The sequence below is a fragment of the Salvelinus fontinalis genome, chromosome 12 (assembly GCF_029448725.1).
Source record: "Salvelinus fontinalis isolate EN_2023a chromosome 12, ASM2944872v1, whole genome shotgun sequence".
Taxonomy (NCBI): Eukaryota; Metazoa; Chordata; class Actinopteri; order Salmoniformes; family Salmonidae; genus Salvelinus; species Salvelinus fontinalis.
The window spans coordinates 20,943,252-20,971,014 of record NC_074676.1 but is presented as its reverse complement, the minus strand read 5'-3'; the positions used below and the strand labels follow the sequence as shown (position 1 = coordinate 20,971,014).

General features: G+C 45.0%; 2 protein-coding genes across 5 annotated transcripts in view; one reads left to right on the top strand and one right to left on the bottom strand.

Annotated features, from left to right (window-relative positions):
* LOC129866955 (SH3 and multiple ankyrin repeat domains protein 3-like) overlaps positions 1-22,741 on the top strand; it is a 269,385-nt gene extending 246,644 nt beyond the window's left edge. For all 4 annotated transcript variants that reach the window (XM_055940012.1, XM_055940014.1, XM_055940015.1 and 1 more), the window contains 7 exons: positions 4,604-4,684; positions 4,993-5,016; positions 5,632-5,762; positions 6,046-6,151; positions 6,271-6,816; positions 6,930-9,099; positions 16,524-22,741. In XM_055940012.1, the coding sequence (XP_055795987.1) occupies positions 4,604-4,684; positions 4,993-5,016; positions 5,632-5,762; positions 6,046-6,151; positions 6,271-6,816; positions 6,930-9,099; positions 16,524-17,088 (3,623 nt within the window). In that variant the 3' untranslated portion in view covers positions 17,089-22,741. The remainder of the gene's footprint in view (positions 1-4,603; positions 4,685-4,992; positions 5,017-5,631; positions 5,763-6,045; positions 6,152-6,270; positions 6,817-6,929; positions 9,100-16,523) is intronic.
* Positions 22,742-23,041: 300 nt separating this feature from the next.
* Positions 23,042-27,431, bottom strand: rabl2 (RAB, member of RAS oncogene family-like 2). The gene is made up of 8 exons (XM_055940017.1): positions 26,567-27,431; positions 26,418-26,447; positions 26,061-26,140; positions 25,787-25,866; positions 25,583-25,694; positions 25,400-25,497; positions 25,197-25,280; positions 23,042-24,290 (listed from the first exon to the last, which is right to left on the bottom strand). Exons 1-8 carry the CDS (start codon positions 26,671-26,673, stop codon positions 24,207-24,209), a joined length of 675 nt encoding a protein of 224 aa, XP_055795992.1. The 5' UTR covers positions 26,674-27,431; the 3' UTR covers positions 23,042-24,206.
* Between the last annotated feature and the right edge of the window lie 332 nt (positions 27,432-27,763).

Sequence of the window (27,763 nt, the reverse complement as noted above, 5' to 3'; positions counted from 1 at the left end):
ACGGATATAAATTGCTATAAAACGCTTTAAATTAACTACTTTGTGATGTTTGTAACTCCTATAACGAGTGAAAAGATGACCGGAGAAATATAACAGGCTAAACTAACGCTTGGAACAGGAGAGGGTCGGTGTCTTCCACGCGCGTTACGCAGCAAGAAAAGACTTGCTAGCTAAAGGTTTTTTTCATTTGTAGGGCCTGTGAACGAGCAATCGAGCCCGTTGGAATCGTCATCACGTAAAGGCATCCAGGGGAAGACGTAAGAAGTGTCCGTATAGTCATAGCAACGACAGAGCCCTTTTAAATGACTTCAGAAAAGTGGCCAACGTTTCTCAAATCTGACTCCATGTCAGGGAAATTGCTGTAGAATGGGCTCTGTTCCACTTAGAGACAAAATTTCAACTCCTATAGAAACTATAGACTGTTTTCTATCCAATAATAATAATAATATGCATATTGTACGATCAAGGATTTTGTGGGAAGCCGTTTAAAAAATTAGCCACATTAGCATAAATAGTCTAAACAGCGCCCCCATCCCCAACAGGTTAATGTAACCGCTGTGTCGGATTTCAAAAAAGCTTTACGGAAAAAGCACACCATGCAATAATCTGAGTACAGCGCTCAGACACAAAAACAGGCCATACAGATACCTGCCATGTTGTGGAGTCAGTAAACGTCAGAAATAGCGTTATAAATATTAATTTACCTTTGATGATCTTCATCAGAATGCACTCCCAGGAATCCCAGTTCCACAATAAATGTTTGTTTTGTTCGATAAAGTCCATCATTTAGGTCCAAATACCTCCTTTTTGTTCGCGCGTTTAGTTCACAAATCCAAATTCACGAGGCGAAGGCCAGACGAAAAGTCAAAAAGTTCCATTACAGTTCGTAGAAACATGTCAAACGATGTATAGAATCAATCTTTAGGATGTTTTTATCATAAATATTCAATAATATTCCAACCGGACAATTCGTTTGTCTTTAGAAATTAAAAGGAACGCAGCTACCTCTCAAGGGCACGCGCCTGACTGAGCTCATGGCATTCTGCCAGACCCCTTAGTCAAACAGCTCTTATTCTCTCCCCCTTCACAGTAGAAGCCTGAAACAAGGTTCTAAAGACTGTTGACATCTATTGGAAGCCTTAGGAAGTGCAATATGACCCCATAGACACTGTATATTGGATAGGCAAAGACTTGAAAACCTACAAATCTCAGATTTCCCACTTCCTTGTTGGATTTTTCTCCGGTTTTTGCCTGCCATATGAGTTCTGTTATACTCACAGACATCATTCAAACAGATTTAGAAACTTCAGAGTGTTTTTTATCCAAATATACTAATAATATGCAAATCTTAGCTTCTGGGCCTGAGTAGCAGGCTGTTTACTCTGGGCACCTTATTCATCCAAGCTACTCAATACTGCCCCCAGCCATAAAAAGTGAAATGACAGCTTCTGTATTAGTATGTTGTCATGGAAATGGCAGTTGACACTAGATGTATGGAAGTAGGATCTGTATGTTCCCATCACCAAGGTGATTTCACCACGTTGCCACACTGTAAATTCATGTGGTTTCCATGTCAACGGCATCTCATCATCTCTCTGCAAAACATCTCCCACTCACTCCTGCTACTACAACCTCGGGAACGTGTGTGTTTGTGTGTGCGTGTGTGCATGTGTCTCTGTGTGTGTCTCCTTGGGTGGGAGAGAGAGAGACAGATAGCTCTGACCTACTTCCATCTGGACAGTAGATAGCAGATCTGTCTTAGTGCCAGTATGTGCCCCCCCCCCCCCCCCCCCCCGCTCCTCTACACACACACACACACACACACACACACACACACACACACACACACACACACACACACACACACACACACACACACACACACACACACACACACACACACACACACACACACACACACACACACACACACATGAGAGAGAGATAAATGAAAGAGAGCAGCAGAGTGGTAGCTGTGATATGGAGGTCTTTGAGTAGTCAGTCAGTGATTGCTGATCTGTGAATCGTCTAGTCATTACAAATATATAGTCCTCCTGTCACTAGAGACAGTACACTGGTCCATGTGGAACTGAACATGACAGACCTGCTTTGCTGTTTTTTGCTGTTTTTTAAGGATGATTTGCATATCCAGCATATTGTTTTTTAAGGATGATTTGCATATCCGGCATGTTGTTTTTTCCAAGAGGTTCTATTTTTTGACTAGAAATGTGGAATATTTCTCCTTCTGGTGATGTTTTTGCAGGTGAGTGAATTAATCTGATCCTATACAGTGACAACAATAATAAACCTGAGTATACTGAGCTGATAGCACAGGAGGTTGGTGGCACCGTAATTGGGGGAGGACGGGCTCGTGGTAATGGTTGGAGCGGAATAAGTAGAATGGTATCAAAAACGTTAAACATATGGTTTCCATGTGTTTGATGTCATTCATTTCGCTCCATTCCAGCCATTATTATGAAGCGTCCTCCCCTCAACAGTCTCCTCTGGAGAAATGAATTGGTTATGAAGACGTTCATCTTGGTCATGATGAAGTCCCCACATGCTCTCGTCACACTAGAGGACTCAGGAGTGTACAATGTGTGTTGGGGGGTGAGAGGGGGCAATGGACAGGGGAGAGACAGTAGACAATGTGTGTTGGGGGGTGAAAGGGGGCAATGGACAGGGGAGAGACAGTAGACAATGTGTGTTGGGGCGTGAGAGGGGGCAATGGACAGGGGAGAGACAATAGACAATGTGCGTTGGGGGGTGAGAGGGGGCAATGGACAGGGGAGAGACAGTAGACAATGTGTGTTGGGGGGTGAGAGGGGGCAATGGACAGGGGAGAGACAGTAGACAATGTGTGTTGGGGGGTGAGAGGGGGCAATGGACAGGGGAGAGACAATAGACAATGTGCGTTGGGGGGTGAGAGGGGGCAATGGACAGGGGAGAGACAGTAGACAATGTGTGTTGGGGGGTGAGAGGGGGCAATAGACAGGGGAGAGACAATAGACAATGTGCGTTGGGGGGTGAGAGGGGGCAATGGACAGGGGAGAGACAGTAGACAATGTGTGTTGGGGGGTGAGAGGGGGCAATGGACAGGGCAGAGACGGTAGATAATGTGTGTTGGGGGGTGAGAGGGGGCAATGGACAGGGGAGAGACGGTAGACAATGTGTGTTGGGGGGTGAGAGGGGGCAATGGACAGGGGAGAGTTAGTAGACAATGTGTGTTGGGGGGTGAGAGGGGGCAATGGACAGGGGATAGACAGTAGACAATGTGTGTTGGGGGGTGAGAGGGGGCAATGGACAGGGCAGAGACGGTAGACAGATCTGAGAGATATAACCACCCCATGGGGTTCTGCTGAGCTGGCTTTGCTCTGCCTGGCAATTCTGTGATGTTCTAAGCTGTTCTAAGCTGTGTTCAATACTCTAACAGGCTGCTCCAAGGGGACCTTCTCTGCAACCCCCCCCCCCCCCCCCCTTCTTCTCTATCTCTCACACACACACACTCACACACAAGCCTCTGCGTCAAACCTTGCTACCGCCATGGTAACCATAGCAACCATGCTGCGTGCTTGAATTAAGCATTGCAATACACTTTCTCTAGCGCTCTCTCTCTCTCTCTCTCCGTACTTTACATGAATATGCTGACCGGTGATGAAGTGATACTGTATGGACTAGATTAGATCAGATTTCTTGCTGCTCAGTGTAGCAGCGTAGCCAGTCTGTGGTGGCATCCAGATGTTCTGCTGATCTGTTGTTACTCTCCACAGTGGTGCATTGAGACGGGACTGGCTGGTTGACAGTATATTGAATGAGGTGTATTGTATTGTGCAGAGACTGGAAGGTATGCTGCTGTATTTGAACATGTTCAAATGATACAGTGTGTTGGGTGGCGGAGCGCAGCATGGATTTCATAGGCTGTGCGGTGGGATTCTGTGCTGGTGTATTTTCGCTGTGATCATGTGTAGCTGCACATGCGATGCAGCACAGCGGGAGGTATTGCACTGTAGTAGTTGACGCTGTGATGGCATGGGTTATCTGTTTTGAGGGATTGTATTGTAGCATGTTAACAGTGAGCTTTTCTGCTGTTATTTGGATGTGGACTGGATAGTATAGTAATAATATATAGGTGTTTGGTATTGGTTGTGGACTGATGCAGCATTAATAGTGAGCTGATTTGTAATAGTTAGTAGGCTTTACAAGGTTCCTCCGGGTTTTTGGAGGTTAGAGAAGATGTGTGTATTCGGACTGGTGTGAGTGGTGTGCTGGTAGTATATCAAGGGATTTCTGAGCTGTGGGATCTACAACTTCTTCCTCTGCCAAGGCCGCATGGCACAATGTACTCCCCACCGAAGTGTTCAGTGGGGTGGTGAGTGTGAGTGTGTTTGTGTGTTTGACGGAGGGAAAGAGAGAGGTACGATGAAGAAGAGTGTGTCTACCCGCAGCCTGAACAAGTCGTCCAGCTTTCCACAGGCTGACCAGGGAAAGGCTGTGAAGACAGGATGGAGCGTTCGGCTGGGCCACACTCGCAGGGCGCTGAGCAGCAGGGCCAAGGAGCCTTCCTCCTCAACTTCATCATCTTCACCCTGCCTTTTCTCCACAGCTCCCCCGCCACCCAAAAGAGCCCCCAGCACCACCTTGACGCTGCGCTCCAAGTCCATGACTGCCGAACTGGAGGAGCTGGGTGAGTGTGAGAATACAGATGCAAACATTCACACACATATGTCCCCACTGTCTCTCTCTCTCTCTCTCTGTCTCTCTCTCTCTCTCTCTCTCTCTGTCTTTCTCTGTGTCTGTCTCTCTCTCTCTCTCACTTCACCTTTTTCATAAAAATATGCTTCCTGCCTTAACACAATTTAGAGCATCTTTAGCTCTGACAGCATAATCTTGTCTTTCTTCTTAACTCTTGATATTTCCTTTCTCTTTGACTCACTCACTCTCTCACACACACACACATCCTGACCCACATTTTCTGTCCTCTCTTTTACCAAGCTTCCGTCCGGAGGAGGAGAGGAGGTGAGTCTGAGTGGAGACCTGTTGAGGCATCTTCATGGCCTCTCTGAGCATCACAGCCTGACACACTGTTCAATATGGATGAAGCACCGGCACGGCGTGGGCACTGAGCTCTGAGTCAGTCAGTCAGAACCTGCTCCGCAAAGATTATAGACTCAGACGCTGTGCCCCGTGCCTCTGATCCAGTGGAGGCTGCTGAGGGGAGGACGGCTCATAATAATGGCTGGAACGGAGTAAATGGAATGGCATCAAACCATGTGTTTGATGTATTTTATACCATTCCACTGATTCCGCTCCAGCCGTTGCCACAAGCCCGTCCTCCCCAATGAAGGTGCCACCAACCTCCTGTGCTCTAATCCAACATAGTGAAGGGTTCTTTAGTTGTGTGATCTGCATGGTGTAACTGTCAATTCTAAATATATTTGAACATGTGTAGACCTGCGTGCTTGTGTTGATATTGTGTGGCGATGTGACATCTTCTCATTTCTAGATGTCTGACAGGGACTAGGGGCTGCGCGTTGTGTGCAAACACTCACAATTTGTCATGTAGAAAGCATCTGGTCCGTTCATGCTGTGTAGCTGTATTCAGACTGTGTTGTCTGTGTGATCCCTGTACAGAAAGGCTAGATGAGATGCTAGCGCCCCAGGAGCATTTGACGTTACGTTCCCAGCCCACAGAGGCCGACTACAGAGCTGCTACTGTCAAACAGAGACCTACCGGCAGGAGAATCACATCAGCAGAGATCAGTGTGAGTTCACATACACACACGTGTGCAGAAACACATAGATGCACTCTCTCTATCCCACGCACGCACGCACGCACGCACACACACACACACACACACACACACACACACACACACACACACACATTCACACACACAGCCATTCTGAAACAGAGACCTATAAGCCGCAGAATAATATCAGCATATATACCCTCCCACATACTCATATACCGTCCATACTGTTTTGTATAAAATATGCTTCTGAAACCTTTTTGTGAGTGTGTGTGTGTCTGTGTGTGTGTTTCAGTCGCTGTTTGAGAGGCAGGGCATGGCACTACATGGTGGGCTCCACCCAGGGATGGAGAGGGCTCATATGCAGCTGCCTAGAGGGATGTCCAGGACCAAGTCATTCGGTAACACCTTTCACCTTTAGTACAGTACTCAGTCAATAACTTGGTAACTATAGTGCATCATCTCTGTACTCCTTTAGACATTCTAACTCTCTCTGTCCTCTGCCCCCTGACCTCTCCAGGTGCGACTGAGGAGGACCGACTGTCGGCTTTGGCTGGAGAACACCGTTTCCCCCGGAGCTCTTCCATGACTGATAGCCTCCGAGACCACTCCCACTCCCATTCTATCCCGCCCCCTCCCCAGACTGCCCCCCCTCCTCCCCCCTCCCTCTACTACCTGGACACTGGCCCTCCCCCCTCCTTCTGCCCTCCTCCTCCGCCTGCCAGGGGTCAAGGTCAGGGTCATGATCCTGGAGGTCGTTCCAGCTTCAAGCCCTCCTCCCTGGACCTGGACCGGCCCTACGACCCATCGCCCCGCCAGTCCTCCCATCTCGAACGCCAGAAGAAGACAAGGTCAATGATTATTCTACAAGACTCCTCCCACTTACCCATGGAGCCCACCGACATCCCGCGACCCTCTGCCTCCGCTACACCACCCGAGCGAATTAAAAGGAAAGGACGGGTGATTGACAACCCGTACGCCAATGTGGGCCAGTTTAGTATTGGGTTGTACACGCCCACCAAGCCCCAGCGCAAGAAGAGCCCTCTGGTGAAACAGCTACAGGTAGGTTAAGTTGTTTATTTATTTTTTCTGATTAATAGCTGTTACTGTAGCAAGTGAACAAAGTTTGTTTTGAAGTTGAAGTTTCTAATTTCTTGTCATCTCTACCCCTCCAGGTAGAAGACGCTCAGGAGAGAGCCAGCATCGCCTTGGCTGCTGCCCACTCCCGAGAGCCCTCCCCCTCTGGCCGACACACACACACCCACGGCCACACACACACCAGCCGGGCCGACTACTATCAGCAGCAGCTGATGGTGGAGCGCGAGCGTATGCGTCTCCAGGGAGAGGCCCTGCTACAGGGGAAAGGTCCGTTCGCTGCCGCTATCGCCGGCGCTGTGAAGGACCGAGAGCGCCGTCTAGAGGAACGGAGGAAATCAACAGTCTTCCTGTCGGTGGGGACCATGGAGGGGGGGTCTGGGTCTGTCCCTGAGGCCCCCTCCTACACCACATCCCGCTCCATCGATGAGCGCCTGCTCAGCAGAGAATTTGGCCAGCTGCCACCCCCTGCCCTGGCCCTGCGTCCCTCACCTGGTGGCACTACCTTCATCCACCCACTCACAGGGAAGCCCCTGGATCCTAACTCGCCCCTGGCTCTTGCGCTGGCCGCAAGAGAGAGGGCACTTACCTCCCAGACCCAGTCCCCCGCCAGCAGCCCTGAGCCCAGGACTAAACAGGACAGGGCTGGGGCTGGGGCTGGGGCTGGAAGTCAGGGGGCTTCGCTCTTCATCGACAGCCAGACCAAAGAGCCTCAGCATGGGGACGGGAGTCCGGGGTCGCCCCAGGCTGGAAAACCCCAGTGGGGAGCATCCTCACCCACCTTGCTTCGCCAGGAGATGGAGGGAAGAGTAGAGGAGAGGAAGGAGGAGAGGAGAACGGAGGATAAGAAGAGTTTGTTGATCAGTATCATGGACACATCCCAACAGAAGACGGCTGGACTAATCATGGTCCATGCCACCAGTAACGGCCAGGCAGTGGGGCTGGAACCAGGGCTGGAGCAGACCCCCACCTCTCCAGCCACCGAGCCCAGTAAACCCTCCCTCAGTCGGGTTCCATCGCCCAGCCCCTCTGCCTCTCAGCCCCAGGCCCAGCCCCAGGCCCAGCACCCCTCCAGCCCAGCCCAGGCTACCTTGGCCCAGGGCAGTTCAGAGGAAGATGTCGAGCCCTACACAGTGAGCCTACCTCCAGCAATGCTGTCCTCAAGTGATGAGGAGACCAGAGAGGAGCTGAAGAAGATCGGGGTGCTCCCACCTCCGGATGAGTTCGCCAACGGGTTGCTGGCCAAGGCACAAGCACTGGAACAAGCCCAAGCCCAAGCCCAGGGGACCCCTGTACCCCAGTCGAAATCCGTCAGCTCCCCCACAACATCTACCACCCCTACTCCCCTCACCCCTTCCACCACCACCCCAACCCCCAGCCTGACCCCCACCTCCAGCCTGACCCCCACCCCGCCTCAGGGCCCTCCTCTCCAGCCTTCCCCCGGAGGAGCAGTCATCTCAGGGAAGCCCTCGAACCCGGACCAGTCCCATCCTCCTGCACTGCTGGCTGAGTCTGGTTCAGCAGCAGACTCTGGTCTGGAGGAGGCAGACACACGCAGCTCGAGTGAGAGAGAGCGGGACCACCACCTGGAGACCACCAGCACCGTGTCCACCGTCTCCAGCATGTCCACTCTGTCCTCGGAGAGTGGTGAGCCCGCCGACACACATACCTCCTATGCCGACGGGCAGACCTTTGTGCTCGACAAGCCACCAGTGCCTCCCAAGCCCAGGCTAAAATCCCACATCGGAGGCAGTAAAGGCCCGGTAACCTTCAGGGACCCGTTGCTGAAGCAGAGCTCTGACAGCGAGCTGTTATCCCAGCAGCAGGCAGCTGCTCTTGCTGCAGCAGCGGCCGGGGGGGCAGGGCTGGGGCATGGAGGCCTGGGGTCTGGAGGCCTGGGGTCTGGAGGCCTTGGGTCTGGAGGCCTTGGGTCTGGAGGCCTGGGGTCAGGCTCTATATCTGGTCTGGTGGGAGGCCCAGGGAGGCCCCGCTACCTCTTCCAGAGGAGGTCCAAGCTGTGGGGGGACCAGATGGAGGCGCGAGGTCCCGGGGTGGGGTTAGGGATGGGGAGTCTTGGCAGTCTAGGGGGGTTGGGGCTAGGGCTGGGGGGTGAGGAGGGAGGCAAACCATCGGTGATTGGGGAACTGAGTTCCAGACTGCAGCAGCTGAATAAGGATACCAGGTCTCTGGGGGAGGAGGAGCCACTGGGGGCATCGCTGGACCCTGGGAGGAAGTCCCCTGTGACAGGCGTCAGGTAAGACAGGAGAGAGGGAGGCTAACTGAACATGGCCAAACCAATCCTAAGCTCTATTCAAGTACTTCTGAGATGCATCATTCTTTCTTCCCTTCCTTGAAGTAATTAAGGTTAAACAAATAATATTTTGGGTGGATTAAAGCAAGGTTCCATTAGACTACACAGCTTTCACACATCCACTCAGCTGTTCAAAAAGCTTCATATTCAGTTTAAAGGTTAAAAGGATTAATAAACATCTGTAAATATTACATTATAATTATCACTGCTGGCCTTGTTGTGCATGGTTTGCTCTCTCCCATTATAAAGTATGCCACTGCCACCATACCCCCTGCACAGCAAACTGCAGTGGTAAGTAAGAGAGACTGAGGATAGAAGACATGCCTAGCCAATGCTACAATGTTAGCATTAAATTTCCTTAGCAATGCTAATGAAAACAGGCCCTTTCATTAGCAATCCCCATTCCTCTCTGGTACAGCATAGCAATATCAAGGTGAGATAATAGGATTAGGGTTGAGGTTACGCCTAGACATTTTGGTGTGGAACCTATGGAGTGATTGTATGACACGCCATTTTTGGAGGATTCGTTTTTTCCCCGTTTTTTTTTTCTTTCATTGTTCTACTGAAAGTCCTTTGTATTCCTACAGATGTTACAAGGACACGGATGGGAGTAAACTTTAAGTTTATAGCCACTAGGGTAAACCCAAACTCATTGTATTATTCATTTCCTAGCCAGCCTATTAACTAACCCCATGGGAATGAAATAATTTACAGGTTTTGTTTATTTTATTTCTCAAACCCCCATCAGTTGTTACCTTGTTTGCATGATCCACTTCCTGACGTTTCGACCAATAAAATTAGACATCAGGCTTACCGTGCACTAACTAATTAATCACTTCCTGTAGAGGACCACAAAACATGACTAAATGTTATTATTAAGCAATAAGGCACAAGGGTTGTTGTATATGGCAACATACCACGACTAAGGGCTGTTCTTAGCATGACGCAACGCAGGGTGCCTGGATACAGCCATTAGCCGTGGTATATTGGCCATATACCATAAACCCCCTTGTGCCTTATTGCTATTATAAACTGGTTACCAATGTAATTAGAGCAGTAAAAATACATGTTTTGCAATACCCATGGTATACGGCTGTCAGCCAATATACCACAGCTGTCAGCCAATCAGCACTCAGGGCTCAAACCACCCAGTTTATAATTCTGTACTGTATGCATGTAGTACTGGATCTCTCTGACACGCCACCACTATAATGTAAAATATATATATTTTCAGTAACTGATTGGAGTTTTAAAGATTCTCTCCAATGTACATTACATTCTTTCATTGACAATTCTAGGTCTAGACTGAGTAAACTTCAGATCATCTCAAATAATTATATGATGTAATCCCGTACAGTATAGAGATTATAGATCACCTGAAACATGCTGAGTTCTAAACTGTTTCCATGGTGACAGCATTGGCCTGCTATTAACAGTCACCTTTGTTGTATCTAGTCAATAAATCAGCTCTAAATCTCACTCAATAAAAAACTGCGTGTGTGTGTGTGTGCATGTATGTGTGTGTGTGCTTATGTGTGCACGGTTGGTCGGTTGGTGCAAACAAGGTAACATAGGGCCTGGAGGGATGCACTTCCTGGATGCTTCTTCTCATCTCACGCACATACACACTCTCATCTATGACCCTGCCAGCCCCCACACACACTTCCCTCTCTCCTACGTGCAATGCTCAGCTGGAGTGGGTAAAAGTTGCCTCTAACCACTGATAAAGGATCAATTAATTTTTTTAACACCAAAATGGTTTAAAGATGGAATCCGCAGTAGGGGAAACAGCGCCACTGTCTGTCCCACCGTCATTATTCCATTTTGGGTTTCTGACAGTAGGGGAAACAGCGCCACTGTCTGTCCCACCGTCATTGTTCCATTTTGGGTTTCTGACAGGCGGAGGCGAGAAGCATCGCACAACATGCTATAATAAGTTGCAGTACATGTTCTGCTGTTCTATGACCGTGCAATGATATCTGAGGCAATAAAACAGTGTTCGTTGTTTGCAGTAACTTCTTTGTTGTTGTAATATCACAAACAGACGTGGCAGTTTCACCATTAAGGATTCCAGCTTTAAATTCGGATTGGGGCTAGGTTAATCTGATCCTAGATCTGTGGTTAGGGTTAACATATACAGTACCGCAACTCCCTCCTTAGATTGCTTTCATCTCTCTCCTCTTTGCCAGCTACCATGTTCACTCCCTCCTTCCACTATGGTCTGCTGGCTGCTTACAGGGATAGTACAACACAAAAATCTTAGTCTGTCAGATACCAAATATACGCGAGACTGCAGACTTCTCCTAATGCATGTACAATAGCAGGATCTGCACATACATAACATCATCTACACAATATCATCTACATAAACGGCATGAACTACATGACTTTTAGCTCAACTTTTTAGGTATTAAAACATCTGATATATTCTTGGAGTGAACTATCCCTTTAACGTTCAGAGAGATTGGGCTAAATGAATGATCCTGCCCCCTCCCCTCACCTGACAAATCAGCTTCAAGCTCAAGCACATCAGCAGAGATACAGTGGGATGAACCGTTGCCTGCTGTTGAAATACTGTCCATTAGTTGTTTTTACTAGTTTGGTCTTACTTATTTGAGTATATTAGATCTTATGTTGATCATGATTGTTTATGATGTATGTAGGTGATAGTGGTTATACAGTATCAAATAGCTTAGATCTAGTTAGTGTAAGGCTCAGTTAACCAACCATATTAGTAGCAATAGTCTTCTTTCAGGAGTCTTCAGATGTATCTCAATAGTCTAAAATGTCTTCCTCTCCTCACCACCTCTCCTTCATCTGTATTGAATTGATCTGAACAGGTGAACGCAACATAGGCGATGGCTTCTTGGAATTCGCTTTCACCTGTCCAGTTCTTTCATATGATGCAGTGACTATGAAGTAAAGAAGGGAAGAGGAAGGTGAATGTGAAGAAAGGAAGTGGTTTTAGGACTATTGAGATGCAGACCTGATGCTTTTGTTTGTCTACTGAGCAGGAGGACCAGTTATGACCACCAGTACCACCCTGACCTGGTTGTGGATAGGAACAGTAGTGGCGGCCTGCGAGCTCGCCTCATCTCTCTCTCCATGAAGCTCAGCAATGTTCTCAGATAAGGTGCTGAGGGACACTACTATTATAGCATTCTATAGAGTAGTTATGGTTAGTCATGTAGCGTATCAGCAAAGCAAATGTGTTAGTTGAATATTTCACCATGTGTTTGAAGTAAGTATCACATCCCGTCAACTCAACCAATCCCAGAGCTGGACTCTGACATTACCTACATTCCCTGTGATGTCAGAGGATAGCGTGATGTCACATGTGTCATGTGACAGAGTGTTTTGATTGGCCCACTCTTCCCTCTCAGTTAATTTGACTAATCTTGACCTTATCCAGTCAAAATCAACCTCCCTGCATCGTCCCGCCCCCAACGTCATCTGATATTTCTATTTCTACAGACTTTCTTTCTGTTCAGTTTAAATGAAGGAAAAGCTCAAATTATGCACATCGTTATTCTCTCTCGCTCTTCCTCCCTCTCTTTTTCACCCACTTCACACAGTTGCAGAACTCATTCGCTTGATTTCTGTGGTGTGTACACTCACTCGGTGTTACTCCATACATTTATCACCGGTCCATGTCTGTCTCATTCAAATGTATCCATGCCGCCAAAAGTGCTATATGTGTCATTCATTCATCCATTCAGTAATGTCCACTCATGCTATGTTGTCATAGCTTTGGCTGCTCCAGAATATCCTGGTTGTCATTTGTTTGAGTTGTGCTCTTTGGTCTTTTCTGATCTTTTATTTATGTTACATATGTTTCTGTTTGATATCAGTGATTGTGTTGGGGATTTCATTAGTCCACTGACGAGTCATCACACACTATAGTATACACTATTATAAACTGGGTGGTTCTAGCCCTGAATGCTGATTGGCTGACCATGGGTACGACAAAACATGTATTTTTACTGCTCTAATTATGTTGGTAACCAGTTTATAATAGCAATAAGGCACCTCAGGGGTTTGTGGTATATAGCCAATATATCACGGCTAAGGACGGTATCCATTCCGCGTTGCGTCATGCGTAAGAACACCCCTTAGCCGTGGTATATTGGTTAATCTGGCCTTATTGCTTAACTCTACTATATAATACTATGAGTCTCCATAATCTGAGTTTAAACTCACAAACACACAGAGTCAGGAGACTCTTGCCATTCATCCTGTTCCTCACTGTTTTATTTTGTTGTTTTTTCTGTTGGTTTGTATTCTGTATCCTTTTATTCGGTGTTTGAGATGTGAATAGTGTGCTCATTTCTCTCTCATGTGGCCTGCTGGACTCATCTGGTTCTGATTTACTCAACTCTGCTGTCGTTGTCATGTCAAAAACACATAAACACAACCACACACCCACACTAACAAACACAGGCACCCTTCATCCACACATACTAACACACACACATACATTGGCTTGACATGGCCAGAGGAGTTGTCTAAAGCAGAGCCAGGTGTGGCTAGCAGGCTACGTCTCATGGACTGATGCTAACATTCTCTCCCATTGCTCTCTCTCTGCTCACCTTGCATGCTCCGCCCCGCTGCTCTGATCTGATTGGTCTAGAACTGACTGTACGCCCAGGAGGGCAAGACGACCGTGTAAGTGCGCATGGAGCTCATGTCATCTCACTCCGCCCATCTCTGTAGCTACCAACCGTCTCACCTCCTAAACCCATGCCACACAGCACTCTCCCAACACACACACAAAGACATACACAAATGCACACGCAATCGCAAGTACACATGGATGTTGGTACTGACTGAAAACACCACCCTGTCCTCCACCACTCCCACACACCTCCCTGCCTGTCCCCAAAACCAACCTACTTCTCCATTTCCCCCCTGAACTCTTCCACCACGCCTCCTCTCCACCCCTCCCTCCCCTTAACCCCTCACTCTCTCCAGTCATTCCTGCGGTATTGGCTGTTCTTCACCTCTCCACCTCTCCACCCCTCCCTCCCCTTAACCCCTCAGTCTCTCCAGTCATTTCTGTGGTATTGGCTGTTCTTCACCTCAAAGCCCTCAGGTCTCACACTGTACGGTGCTTTATCTGGGTCAGATACAGACAAATAATCAAACCATTACTATCTAAAGTGATCTAACAGTGTACACAGGGTACAGTCCGGAGTGAGACTCAGGGAAAGCACTGGGATATGGTATAAATACGGTAGTTTGCGCATCATCTACGGTGTGAGGACTGAGCTAGTGTTGTAGCTGCCATAGCTCTCTCCTTTCTTACCCACAGAGCAGACCATTTTTCTCCCCCACAGATCCCTACCTGTTTCTCCTGTAGAGCTATAAAAACATGACCCTTACTCTTACTATATGCATGGTCAGCTTTTTGGACCCAAAATATGCTGACACAAGGAAATCATGTTCACTGCTTTTATTTGTGTGCATGCTTGTGTGTACGGTCAAGACTGGCCAGGTTTTGAACAATTATCCTTTAACTCTGGCATTTGTTGGAGGTTACATTAGGCTTGTCTTATGTTCCTCTGACAGGACAGAACCATAAACACCCTCCACCACATACTCTCATAGCTTCAAATCAGAGCTGTAATTATTGAGGCATAAAATAAATCATTATTTGATCTTGCAGACATTGATTCCGCTTTGATATAACTTTATTAAACAAGCACCATTCGCCAGAGTAGCCTGTTCTCTGGGCCTGCCGAATGAGTAGAGAAAAGACGTAAAGTAGAGAATCACACGCATGCCCACATGAAAAATACTTCAGTTTACTATAGAATACTATAGTACTTCCTATAGAATTATGTAGTGAACTGTAGTATAAAGCGGAATACTATACTACACACTCTAGTATCCTTCGATCATGTAGAATACCATAGTACAGACTGCAAAAACACTACAGTAAAAACTACAGTAATGTCCGCAAAAACAATACAGTAATTATTATAGTATATGCTACCGTATTTAATTTGCATATCTCAATTCGTGCCACCCATACTGTAAGGTAGAAACCCATAAGTGAGAAAATGATCATGTTCCCTACATATTATAGAAAAGAGCAGAAGCTCTGAACTATCTGTTCAGACCTCAGTCCTACCTACCTACAGGTTATGGAAAATTTCCTCTTTGAGTATTTTGTCCAGTAGTTTTCCTCAAGGAGATAGCCACCACTGCTATGTTGAAGATAATAAAACAAAAACACTTTAGTAAATACTACAGTAATGTCCGCAAACTAACTACAGTAAATATTACAGTATATTACAGTCTGCAAAGACACTACAGTAAATACTATAGTATATACTACCATTTTTTTACTACAGTATTTATTCTATAGTAAATTGTACATACGACAGTGTACTGCTATCATGTACGCAACACTAGAGTAAATACTACAGTGTTCACTGTAGTGTTTTTGAGGACCAAGAATGGCCACTGGTGAAACTGCACCAGTTTCTGGGTCCCCGTCTGTGAGACTGGAGTCTCAGTGGGGTTTAGAATGGACATCAGAGAAACTGAGCGATGGGAGCCAGGGAAATGCTGATGAGGGCTCTATGTCGGAGAGGACAACTTGATTGGCAATAAGACGGAATTAAGTTTCACTAAAGTAATTTATGAAGGAGAGCGGGAAAGGGAGAAAGGGAGTGAGAGGTAGAAAGAGATTGATACTCTCAGTGATTGCTCTGTCAGAATGAGCTGGATCCACCAAGTGTTGCTGGATCGTCTTCCACTAGCTAGACAGTATGCAGCTCACGTTTCTCTTGCACACCTTAAGCCATCAACTGGATAGATCGAACCGAGAGAGAACAGCGAAAGCGACTACAGAGGGAATTGGTAGATAGAACCCATTTCTGCTCTGTCAGATGTTCTGCCCTGTTCCGGTTCTGTAACGTTCCAGTTCCTTAGTGTTCCAATTCAACTGTGTTTTCTGCAGTGTTCCTCTCTCCTGAACCCAAGAAAGGTTGGACCATCTTGTATTAGGCCTTTAATAAGTCATGTACAAACCAACTGAGTAGTTGAAAACAATGAAGCCTTTGATCTTGCTGTGATTTTAACTAGCTCTCAGTAACGGTAACTAACCCTGCAGCTCCTCAGTGGCTTGATGTTTCAAAGGCTCAACAGATCAAATGGCTCTTTTTACTTGTGTGAAGCTTTATAGATAAAAACACTGTGACATTGTTCTAATATCTCTTTGCCTTTTTCTTTCTCTACATCTCATTGCGCTTACTTTCTCTGTATCTTTCTTTCCCTGTATCCCTCTCACCCTCTTTCCCTCCCAACCTCCCTCCCTCTCCTTCTATCACTCTCTCTCCATCTTTCGCTCTCTCCTCCAGACTTTTCAGCAGTCTAGGAGAGCTCCACACCATTTCCCAGAGAAGCTACGGCACTTCCTACACCATCCGGCCCGGCAGCCGCTACCCCATAACACGCCGAATCCCAAGCCCCGGCTCGGGCTCCCCAGATCGGGGTGACCCCCTAAGTCGACTCCCAGGCTTCGGCTTACCCATTTCGCCCACCACGCCGCCCCACACCATCCTCAAGTCATCCAGCCTCAGCCTGCCCCATGAGCCCAAAGAGGTGCGCTTTGTTATGAGGAGCTCCAGCGCCCGGTCCCGCTCCCCGTCTCCCTCTCCCTCTCACTCTCCTGGGCTGGGCTCACCCCTCCTGGCTCTCAGGCCCTTCCACCAGAAGCCCCTCCACCTGTGGAACAAGTACGACGTTGGAGACTGGCTGGAGAGCATCCACCTCGGGGAGCACAGGGCCGGCTTTCAGGAGCATGAGATTGAGGGCTCGCACCTGCCAGCACTCACCAAGGAGGACTTTGCTGAGCTGGGGGTGACGCGGGTGGGACACCGCATGAACATCGAACGAGCACTCAAACAGCTGCTGGAGAGCTGACCCCTGCCCTGAGAGAGAGAGAGAAAGAAAGAGGGAGAGAGAGAGAGAGAGGTGGGAAGAAATAGGGAGAGAGAAAAATGGCTAGACCACCCCAGTTTTACACCAACTCCATTTTAGGTCGCTGCTTTTCATTTCTTTTTATTCTGATGTCTCTGAAAGTTTCAGTGATTGCGTTCATATGCAGCTCTCAGCACTGCACTGAATTATGAAGTCCCTCCCCCATCTCACAACCTATCAGATGAGTCCTCTGATAGAGGGATATAAACTCTTTGCAGAACAGAATCTCGCATGAGCGCCGATTAGAACATTTGATTTGTGACTACTTGAGTTGCTCCTTTAGTCACACCTTTAACCTATCCCACAGACCTTTCCTTCGCTGTACCGCTCTTCTTCTCCCTGTCCCTCCATCTCTTTCCTTCCTGTTCGTTTTTTGCCTCTGAAGGATCCCCAGTTTGTGTGAAGAAGAGGAGGATGAATCTCGTTCCAAACGGAAAGTTCAGTTGCCTTTCAGAATATTCTTACAGAGATCAACTACGGTGAACACAGGAGTAAAGATGCAGTACTGACCTAGTATTGACATAGAACTGACATACTGATACAGTACTGACACAGGCCTCTCTCCGCTCTGCCTGGCATTGTGTTTAACACTTGTGCCCAAAGACAGAGTTTGGTGTTGGAGACCACGTGGGGAGAACTCATCTATCCTGGGACCGTCTCACGAACTGACTGTGCTATCTATTATATTTGGAGAATGTTTAACCAACACTAGTGGCTTTTTTCATAATCAAAACATTTGCTTTGGGTTTCCAAAGGGAATGTTATAAATAGATATAATATAAATGTATTTAAATAGCTTTGAGGGGGGAAAAAACGACAGAACGTTGAAAAAAAGATACGTTATATACAGAGCATCTGACTCCTACTTCTAGACAGAGTACAGAGAGAAAACTGTAACATTTATTCCACCAACAATTTACTTGTTTTTACCAATTATATACATATATATATATATATATTTGAAAAAAAGTATATAGATATATAAAAATGATTTTTTTTCATAAAATATACAACTTTACTAAAACTATACATATTCAATATACAACACGCTATTGATTAACTGTCCTTCTATGGTCACTCTTTCCTGAATAGTAGCATGAGAAGTTGCATCACGTCTTGAACAGAAGGTTGTGTTTGGTTTCCGCTTGTTTTCTTGCGGTCTTCCGTCATGCTGAAGGGTATCCCACACAGTGAGGGGTGTGAAACCACAGTTGACCCCAGTTTAAACCCAGTGACCTCAACACATACTCAGATGTAGATATACACAGATAGGGTCTTAATTATCAGTCTGTTGCAGAAGAACTTTCCTGCACTTGTAGTGTATTTGAGGTTTAAAAAGTCTTCTGAAGTTTGTAATTTACACTTTGAAATGTTTTTGTATCAATCCCTACAAAAATCTTCATTAATATAATATAATAATAATTCACATTTCCTGTTGCTGCAGGATCATTTTCCTGCTGTAGCAAACTGGCTCAAATGAAGATCTTATATATACTGTACACACATGAACATTCACCTGGTCAAACAAATAACACGCTTAGATTCACACACAGACACGCACACAGTCCTCATCCAACCTAAGACCGGTAGCATCATTATCTACATCTGAGACCATGGTTTGGGATATAGAACGGGATGTCTTAAGAAATCAACAATTGTAATGTGAATAGCTGCTCTCAATGGTTAGAGACAGTGAGTGTCATCCATACACACAACAACACAGTGGTAGATCAATACTCTCTGGGAGAACAACAATGGTGCGTTTAAGAGGGAGCAACATTCTGAATACCGCAGATGTTTTATTTCACCTTTATTTCACCTTTATTTATACGTTTTTTTTCTCATTGAGATAACATCTCTTTTCCTAGAGAGACCTGGTCCAATAGCAGCAAATAGAACTGACATGGTACAACTGTCATGAGCGTCTTATAAAGAACAAACATACTATTATACAAGTTCATTTTTTGCTTTTTTTGGTAAAGAAAATGTAGTATAAGTTTCGCAACAGTGAAGCATGTCTGTTCTCTATAATACATTACTATCTACATTGTTGTTTAATATTGGACTCCTCTGAACATGACCCAGGTGGACTCTACTACCACTAAAACCTTAACTAGTCAACAGTAGCACTGAAACCTTTATGCTCAGTTAAGATCCTTGGCAAGGAGCCGCGCACCAGTCCAATCTATCTCTGTGAAACGTTCCTTTGTATCCATTTAGCAGGTGGTAAATTCAACATTGTGTCAATGTTGTAGGGATAACGCTCACTGTCTCACATTGGACCTCACAGACGATCTCACTCCTGATTCTGGTGACATGCGGGATGTTCTAAATGACACCCTTATCCATATAGTGCCCTCCATTTTACATTTTGTGGCACTATTTAAGGAAAAGGATATATTTTGGGCCACTACCATACCGTCTGACTCATTTAGGCTTTTGTGTTTATTTGTTATGCCCCCCCCACAATGTAGGGGTTGATTGTTGGTTTGTGTTTTTGTTATGCCCCCCCTCCCTCCATAATGTAGGGGTTGATTGTTGGTTTGTGTTTATTTGTTATGCCCCCCCCCTCCATATGTAGGGGGTGATTGTTGGTTTGTGTTTATTTGTTATGTCCCCCCCTCCATAATGTAGGGGTTGATTGTTGGTTTGTGTTTATTTGTTTTGCCCCCCCCCCCTCCATAATGTAGGGGTTGATTGTTGGTTTGTGTTTATTTGTTATGCCCCCCCCCCCCCCTCCATAATATAGGGGTTGATTGTTGGTTTGTGTTTATTTGTTATGCCCCCCCTCCATAATATAGGGGTTGATTGTTGGTTTGTGTTTATTTGTATGCCCCCCCCCCCTCAATAATGTAGGGGTTGATTGTTGGTTTGTGTTTATTTGTCATGCCCCCCCCCCCCCCCCCCCTCCATAATGTAGGGGTGGGTTTTGTAGCTCTTGGATTAAGACATTAAGAACTTTTTCTATTCACTCACCTAATCTGAATTTCAGAGTGACCAAGAAAAAGAGAAACTAAAATATTTAAACCTCTCAAAATGACGTACACCCTGTAAATATGAACAAAATACAAATATTTGCTTTTTTATATTAATCAAAAGCAATGTATATATGATAGTTTTCATATACATTTTTGAAAATCAAAAAATATATAGATCTATATATGAATGTTTGGCATATATGCATAGTTAATCACTGAGGGAAAAAGGTGTGATCAGATTGTATTCTTTCTATGAACTCTGAACTAGGAGATGATTTGCACAAAACACGGTGCTAGCAATACAGCCACCATTCGTTACAGCGCATGCAGGCTGTGAAGGGAGGAACCTCTCCTGTGTGGTGCGTGTATGTATGTGTGTGTGCGCTAGTTCAAACCCTCGAAGTGAGTCCGCTGTAGCCTTAATACCATCAGAGATTCCTGGCAGTGGCTGTGTCTCACACACATAAACACACTCACACGTGGTGCACACACACACATTTGCACAAACAGAGACACAGACTGAACTCCAAATCTGTAATCATTATAGGACCCTTTGATATCTATTCATTGATGAGAGAGAGAGAGAGAGAGAGAGAGAGAGAGAGAGAGAGAGAGAGAGATCAAAACAATACTGGGGTGCTGAGAGCGATACAGCTAAATCTTTTTTACATTCTGTCTGTTCCTGTATAGCCCCTGTCTGTGTGTCAGAGACCCTGTCAGCCTTGGGCACTGGGTGGGGTTTGGGCTGTGGTTCAATAGGAGACATAGACACAGACAATTACAGTGTTACCATCTGCCCTACAACACCTCCCTATGACTCTCCTCATGACGAGGTGCACTGGCACTCTCTGCTCCGCGTTTCCATCCTGTTACACACTTTGCTCCCTTTTCCCTTTTCAGACTTTGAGTTTTTTAGGGTATGCTATGAAGTGATTTTGAAGAGGACCGACAAAAAAAAAAAACAAAGAGGGAAAAACGTGCCAAAAAATAACAAAAAACTTTCAATGGTGTATTTTTCTTAATAGGACTACCTTAGTTTGGAAGTTGTTGAGCTGTTACTCAGTAATATGGTGCCATCTCCTGGGAATCTTGAGAACTACAGACATTCATTTAGCTTCTCCACTGTGTGTGCACAACCTTTTTGGAGTGGAACTCCAGTCGTTTTTATGTTTTGTAAAGGAATATATATATATCCTGAAAAATGACCAGATTTTATGAGCTTTGCATTATTACCATTTCTATATCTATTTTGAGACAAGGTATCAAAGTATTGCTTGGTTTAAATGTGATGAAGGTTGTTGTATAGCTTGTCTAACTGATGCTGAGAGATGCTGACATGGGTTTAAACACACAGCTCATATATACACACATGCTGTACACACGCACACGCCGGCATGCACATGCGCTCACACACACACAGTGCAGTTTGGACACCAGTTGCTTTCCTGGTTAGAAAACACGTCAGTAACAGAGAACCTAGTTGGACCCCTTAGTAGGTTTACCACAGGTAGCCTATACAGATGCAAACCCATGCTGCGGGACACAGAAAGGTGAGGCAGACACTTCATTCACACCAATGAGTTTCTCTGTACGGTCGACTTCATCTTCTTTTCTAATCAACAAAGCACAATCTACACGGTGAGAGGGGATCTGGTAGACCCACCACTGGATCTAGTGATCTTATCATCATTCAAAGGGTTTTTCTTTCATTGTTGATTTTCTCCTTGTTTGCACTGTGAAGTTTAACATGGTGGATCTATCACAGGCTATTTCTGGGCCTTGCCTGGCCCATCTAAACCTCCCCTCCTCTTGATCCCCCAGGCATCCCGGCTCTCTATCTTCCTCAAAGACACTGAACTCCACACAGAACTGTAGCCTGGCTGAAACTAATGATGAACACTGGATTAATGACAACCTCAGTAGATTCATATTATTCAGTAGTTTAGCATTGTTGGATTAATCCTGACAGCATATACAGTATGTGTCAAATGTGTTAGGAGGTGAAAATGTGAAAGGTCAGATTGCTAGCTAACTAGAATAAAATAGTAGCGTTCACTTTGGTGCTATAGATGTACAGATTTTTGCTAGACAGTGTTACTGTGACTATTGGTGAGGCCAGGATTTTAATATACAGTTCTGTGTAATCTCAGATACAGGAAGGGCATACTCAAGTGTAAATGTTTTTGCTGTTGAAATTAAAATAGCCTCATTAGTCTGCAGAGAGGGAGATATAGGTTACCTGCCTCTAACTAGCATCTGAAGGTGAAGATGGGGAGCAACCATGTCTACTCCCAAACACAACGCGCTGAAAGAGGTCAGGGCAGAAGCGGGCAGGCAGACTGGAAAATAAGACAGAATACAGTGGCCACTGGCCATTGGGTAGATTTCTGGAAAATAACAATAATGGAAACAAAACACACTTTATGGTCAGTCCCACCATTTACAAGATCAGTTGAACCCTTTTCACCCAGAGGCACGGGTCTCTTATCATCCATAAGGGAACAGATAGGGAAGGGAGGCAGGGTAGTGAGGCTTAGGCAGGTCCACAGCTGTGATAGCTCCACCACAAAGATATATGTTTGTTATATTATGTAATAAATTTATAATTAAAAACATGAGTCCTGTGTATTAGCTCCTCATTGGTCTCACTGCTGAGATCTACTTTGGCCAGAGCTTTAGATGTGCCAACTGCCATGTCAGTGTTGATCTGAGTCTTTCCCAAGGAAAACTGAGGCCCTCTGCTGGAGAATTGCTGCTGTGTGACTCTATAGTTTGACAGTAATCAGTACAGAATTTCCAAATAATTAATTGTGTACATTTGAGCTGTGATTATAAAACATTTATTTCTTAAGGGGGTTGAAATTCCACTAAGAACCAGGGTTAACACCCTGAGGGAAGCACACCAAACAGACATAGTATGTCTTGAAACTATCCTTTTTTTAATCACAGTTCATAGGATATCATACATATTTTAAAAAATATGGATTTTCCACAGAGAACATTAAGGGCTCTATTCAATCCATATTGCAAGAGTTCAGAGTGATTTAAATGTGAAGGCAATCTAACACTTCAGTGACATAGATAGAATATAGTCGTTAAGAGTTCTATTACACCTAGATCGTGAACCTCTCAGAAGTGGTCATTCATTGTAGTTCTGAGCTATCTTCAGTACTTCTGCAACACTTCCAGTTGACTAACATCATATATACACACGTATATCTAACTTGTACATTGATCAATAACTGCACTGGAATGAATTACTGGTGACATTGATGCAGCCTTGCCATGTCAGGTAGCAAGTATTGAGGATTGAAACCACACTGAAATAATATCTAACAATCGCTAGTGCCATCACATGGTTACAAAGTACAGTCATTGTTTAAAATACATTAAAAGACATGACATAAAAGCTCTGGCTTTACATTGTAGCACTTAAGAGCAACGACAGCAGCCTTTACATACATGTACCCCACATTGTACAAATCCTCATACACACGCCCCATGTGGTTAAAGCCTCAGAGAGCAAAAGCTGATGACAAAATCACAAGTGGCAAAGAGAGTTCACATTCACAGTTTCACTTTGCTCTCCAAAAATAGCCCAAATAGGAATGATACGTATTGTGTGCCCCACATTTTACAACGCTTCACATTCTAGTTCACCTCAAATAACAAGCCTGCTTCACACACTTTGGCAGACATTTCACCTGCCTGACATGTATCCTACAGTATGTTTGTTCTCACATCAATAGATTTCCCCAGTTCTCACAGGTCACTATTATTATATAGGTCAAAGGTTAGCATTTCCATAGCATCAGTCCCACAGAAGCATGGCTCTCCCATGGCATAAAATACACACATGAGGAGAATGTAAGGATAACATGTCCACAAAGTGAGAATAACATGAATATAACATATCCACAACGTCAGGTATTCAGGAGCAAGGCTCTCCCATGGTAGAGTAGTAGAACGATAACATATCCCCAGTGTCCATAGCTGCACTGTAGTCCAAATCAGAGCTTGTGTTCACAACGTCAGTATAATGTAAAGATAACATGAGGATAATGTATCCACATCAACATCCAGTCAGACAGACTCCGGGCTCTCTGGTTTCAGTCCCTCCTGAGCCGTCTGTAACGACAAATCCTTGTTCTGCTCCAGCTCAAAGTTCTGCAGGTCGGGGATGAACAAAAAACACATCATAATTATAATACATGTATTTTATATTGCGCTTTTCATACAGAATCACACAAGCCGCTTAAAAAATAAAAATAAATTCAGGGAGCTGGTTGTCGATGGGAAATGGTCTTCCGCAGATAGAGGATGATGAGGCGGCAGGTAACCTAGTGGTTAGAGCGTTGGGCCAGTAACCGAAAGGATGCTAGATCGAATCCCCAAGCTGACAAGGTAAAGATCTGTCGTTCTGCGTAGGCCGTCATTGTAAATAAGAATTTGTTCTTAACTGACTTGTCTAGTTAAATAACGGTTACATGATGCAGTTCAGGAAAGGAGTAGCTTGAGTGCACAGTCATTTAGGGCTCTATTCAATCTGTATCACTGAAGCGTTAAGATTGTTCACTAAAAATGTAAAAGGTCATTTCTCATTGAGCCGACATATGCAGCGACTGCGGGAACATTGCTTTTAATTATAAATTGCGCTAGAAAGCGGATCTTCAGCACTACGGATTGAATAGAACCCTTAGACTCTAAAATGGACCTCCAGTAGCTGTGTATTACACATTATCTGCAGGCTGTTGACTTTTGCCCATCACCACCCCAGCCTCTGCCTGTTTTAGGTTCTGCTCCCTACCCCTAGCTTGGCTATGATCAGATTCAATACCTGAGCACTTCCTTGGGTGTGGAGCACCCTGAAGATCAGAGCCTAAACGCTAAGACCAAATGTATTATCATTCACATGTTCTGTTCAATGAAATGTGATGTGCGCCAAATACATTAATTCTAATGACAGAGCAACTGTCAGTCAAATAGCTGCAGGTAACTCTGGAGAGTGAAAAAGCTAAATAAATAACAGGGGATATATTATCAGAGTGCTTATATCCAGAGGAAAACATGTACCTCTAGCTCCCGCATCACTTCATCCATGAAGTCACTAGAGTTCTGCTTGTAAGACATCGCCATCTTGATCGTTTCTTTAAACATCTAGGATACATTTTCAGAACACAGAACTTTTGTTCGCTTTTTTTGTTAAGCATGGGAATACAGTATACAGACAGAGTATATGGTGTGTAATTAAGGAGGTCAGTGTTGTCCATCCTCACCTTGACCACATTGGTCCCATCAGCAGCTGATACAAAGTACAAAGGAAGTCCCTGCTTCTTGGCAAAGTTAAAGTTCCTCTGGGTCACCTTCATATCAGCTGCAAACAACAGAGACAACCGAGTAAAAAAGAAAGGGTGAAGGAAATAAAAGATTAAAGAATAAGCCTGTCTGGCTGGACTCACCATCTATCTTGTTAGCCACCACCACACAGGGGATCTCAGGCCTGTACTCTCTCAGCTCTGTGTACCAGTTGGTAAGGTTCTTATAGGTGATCTTCCTCTGCACGTCAAACACCTAACAAACCCAGGTACAGTCAATGATACAGGCTATGACATAAGTGCAAGCCTTGTAGTAGTTTCGTCTTAGAATCTAGCATGAAGTCTTACCATGATACAGGCGTGAGCTTTGTGGTAGTACGAGGGATGCATGCTCTGGAACCGCTCCTGTCCAGCAGTATCCCAGAAGTCTTTGGGGCAGATATAATCACAAACACAGCTGAAGGCAACCAAACAGATAGCATGGCAACCAGATAACAGAACAGGATTATGGTTTACAGCAATAACAGATCGGTTTACTTAAAACCAGCTGACTATTTTATAGCCTTAACAACTCATCAGTCTAAACCAGACATTTTGATAAGGAAACCATTCATAAACATACCTACTAATACAGCCTTTCTGTCAATGGTGGTATTGTATTTGTAGAGTGTCAGAGCATAGGTTGACAGCTGCTGGGGACGACTGGAGAACAAGTTAAGGAATAGAATAAACAACATTGTTAACTATCTGTACTGTAGCTACAGCATATGGTAACATTGCAGGTCAAAAGGCATGTCGGCATGCTGGATGACCGACCAGTTACAAGCCAAATCGGTCACTGCATGAAGGCATTGGCTTTCTCTCCATTTACTGCTATCAACATTTGGCAACACTTAACTACATCAACCCAAAATACTGATGAATGTCTTCATGTGACACTCAAAAACCAATTACAAAAGGAATAGATGAGAAAGGATACTATCCGTCAATCAGGAACCTCTCCATCAACCTGAAAGACAACAAGAGGCAGGTGTTTAACATCTCCTGGGTCACAAAAAGTATGCACTATCATATTTGAGGTGAAATTGCAGTGACAAGAGGTAGCTGGCATGCTCCCCATCTCCGTACTTAGATTTTCCCACTGCACTGTCCCCAAGGCAGATGATCTTCACTTGTTCATCTGCATCATATTTATCTTGGTCCAGTTCAGGAATCCCATTGGCGTCGCTTGCCATCCTTCCTTCAGGATGGGGAAATCAGCTGCGTCGCACAGCGGCTTAGTTACCTAGCTACCTAGTTAGAAGTTAACTTTAGCTAGGAACAAGGCGACTGACTGCACTTAGTCTGTGATTACACTAACGCTAGCTAGCTCATGAGCTAGCTAAATTAAACCGCTTAACGTTACCGCGACACACATTTGCATGTAACTGTTAAGTTATTCACTTAAAATATGACTCAACCCCAGTCATATATCTAAACTAACTTATTAGCTAAGCTAGCGAAACGGGTAACGTTATGTTTTCACCTCGTTGGTTATCTAGCCAGTGGCTAACGTTACTTGAATTATCTAACTAGTTAACAGTAGCTAATGCTTAACGTTACATCCAGTCAGGGACATTTGATATCTTTGGCTAGCTATATCTAACAACCTTATTTAGCTGTCAAATGTCTAGCAAAATAAGCATCAAAACATTAACGTAGCTATCAATGGAAAAACGTCAAAACATTGTAGCTAGTTAGCTAGCATGTTCTTGTAACAACAGAATGTATGTTTCTATGCAACACAGACGCGTGAAGGCCCCCTTTTTAACGTGGCTGTTCCTATTATTGCCTGAAAATATATCTCCATGTTCTTGTAGCAACGACTTCCATAGAGAAAGTCTGTTTCTATGCAACGCTGACGGTTGAAGGCTTTCTTTTAACGATGCTGTTCCTATTATTGGCTGAAAATATAACTTGGTCGCCAACGTTCCTATAATACCTCATTATACCGCACGTTGTCGAATTCTCGTTTCTGATTGGCTAGATTATGTTGCAAAGAGGCAAAAAGGAAGGGACCAGTCGTTGGTGACCTACGTGAAATTGCCCAATAGAAACTCGTTTTCAAACCGTTTGGACTAACGATTACACCCATGATTTATATTTCAATGAGTGAAAAAAGTGCATTCATTGTCATTGTTGAAAATGTCTTTATTGATTGATTACCACATTTTGACAAGTTGGCTATTTTAGATGACATCAAAGTGAGTGAACATAAGTCATTTAGTTGTGAAAATCATGTCAGATCAATGTGATATCAAACCACATCTTTGGTATTGGAAAAAA

Excerpts from the sequence above, each read along its gene's own strand:
- rabl2 (XM_055940017.1), bottom strand. The coding sequence starts at position 26,673 with ATGGCAAGCGACGCCAATGGGATTCCTGAACTGGACCAAGATAAATAT. Across the intron at positions 25,695-25,786 it reads AAGCTCACGCCTGTATCATG|GTGTTTGACGTGCAGAGGAA; the intron begins GTAAGACTTCAT and ends TGGGTTTGTTAG. Across the intron at positions 24,291-25,196 it reads AAGTGATGCGGGAGCTAGAG|AACTTTGAGCTGGAGCAGAA; the intron begins GTACATGTTTTC and ends CCCGACCTGCAG.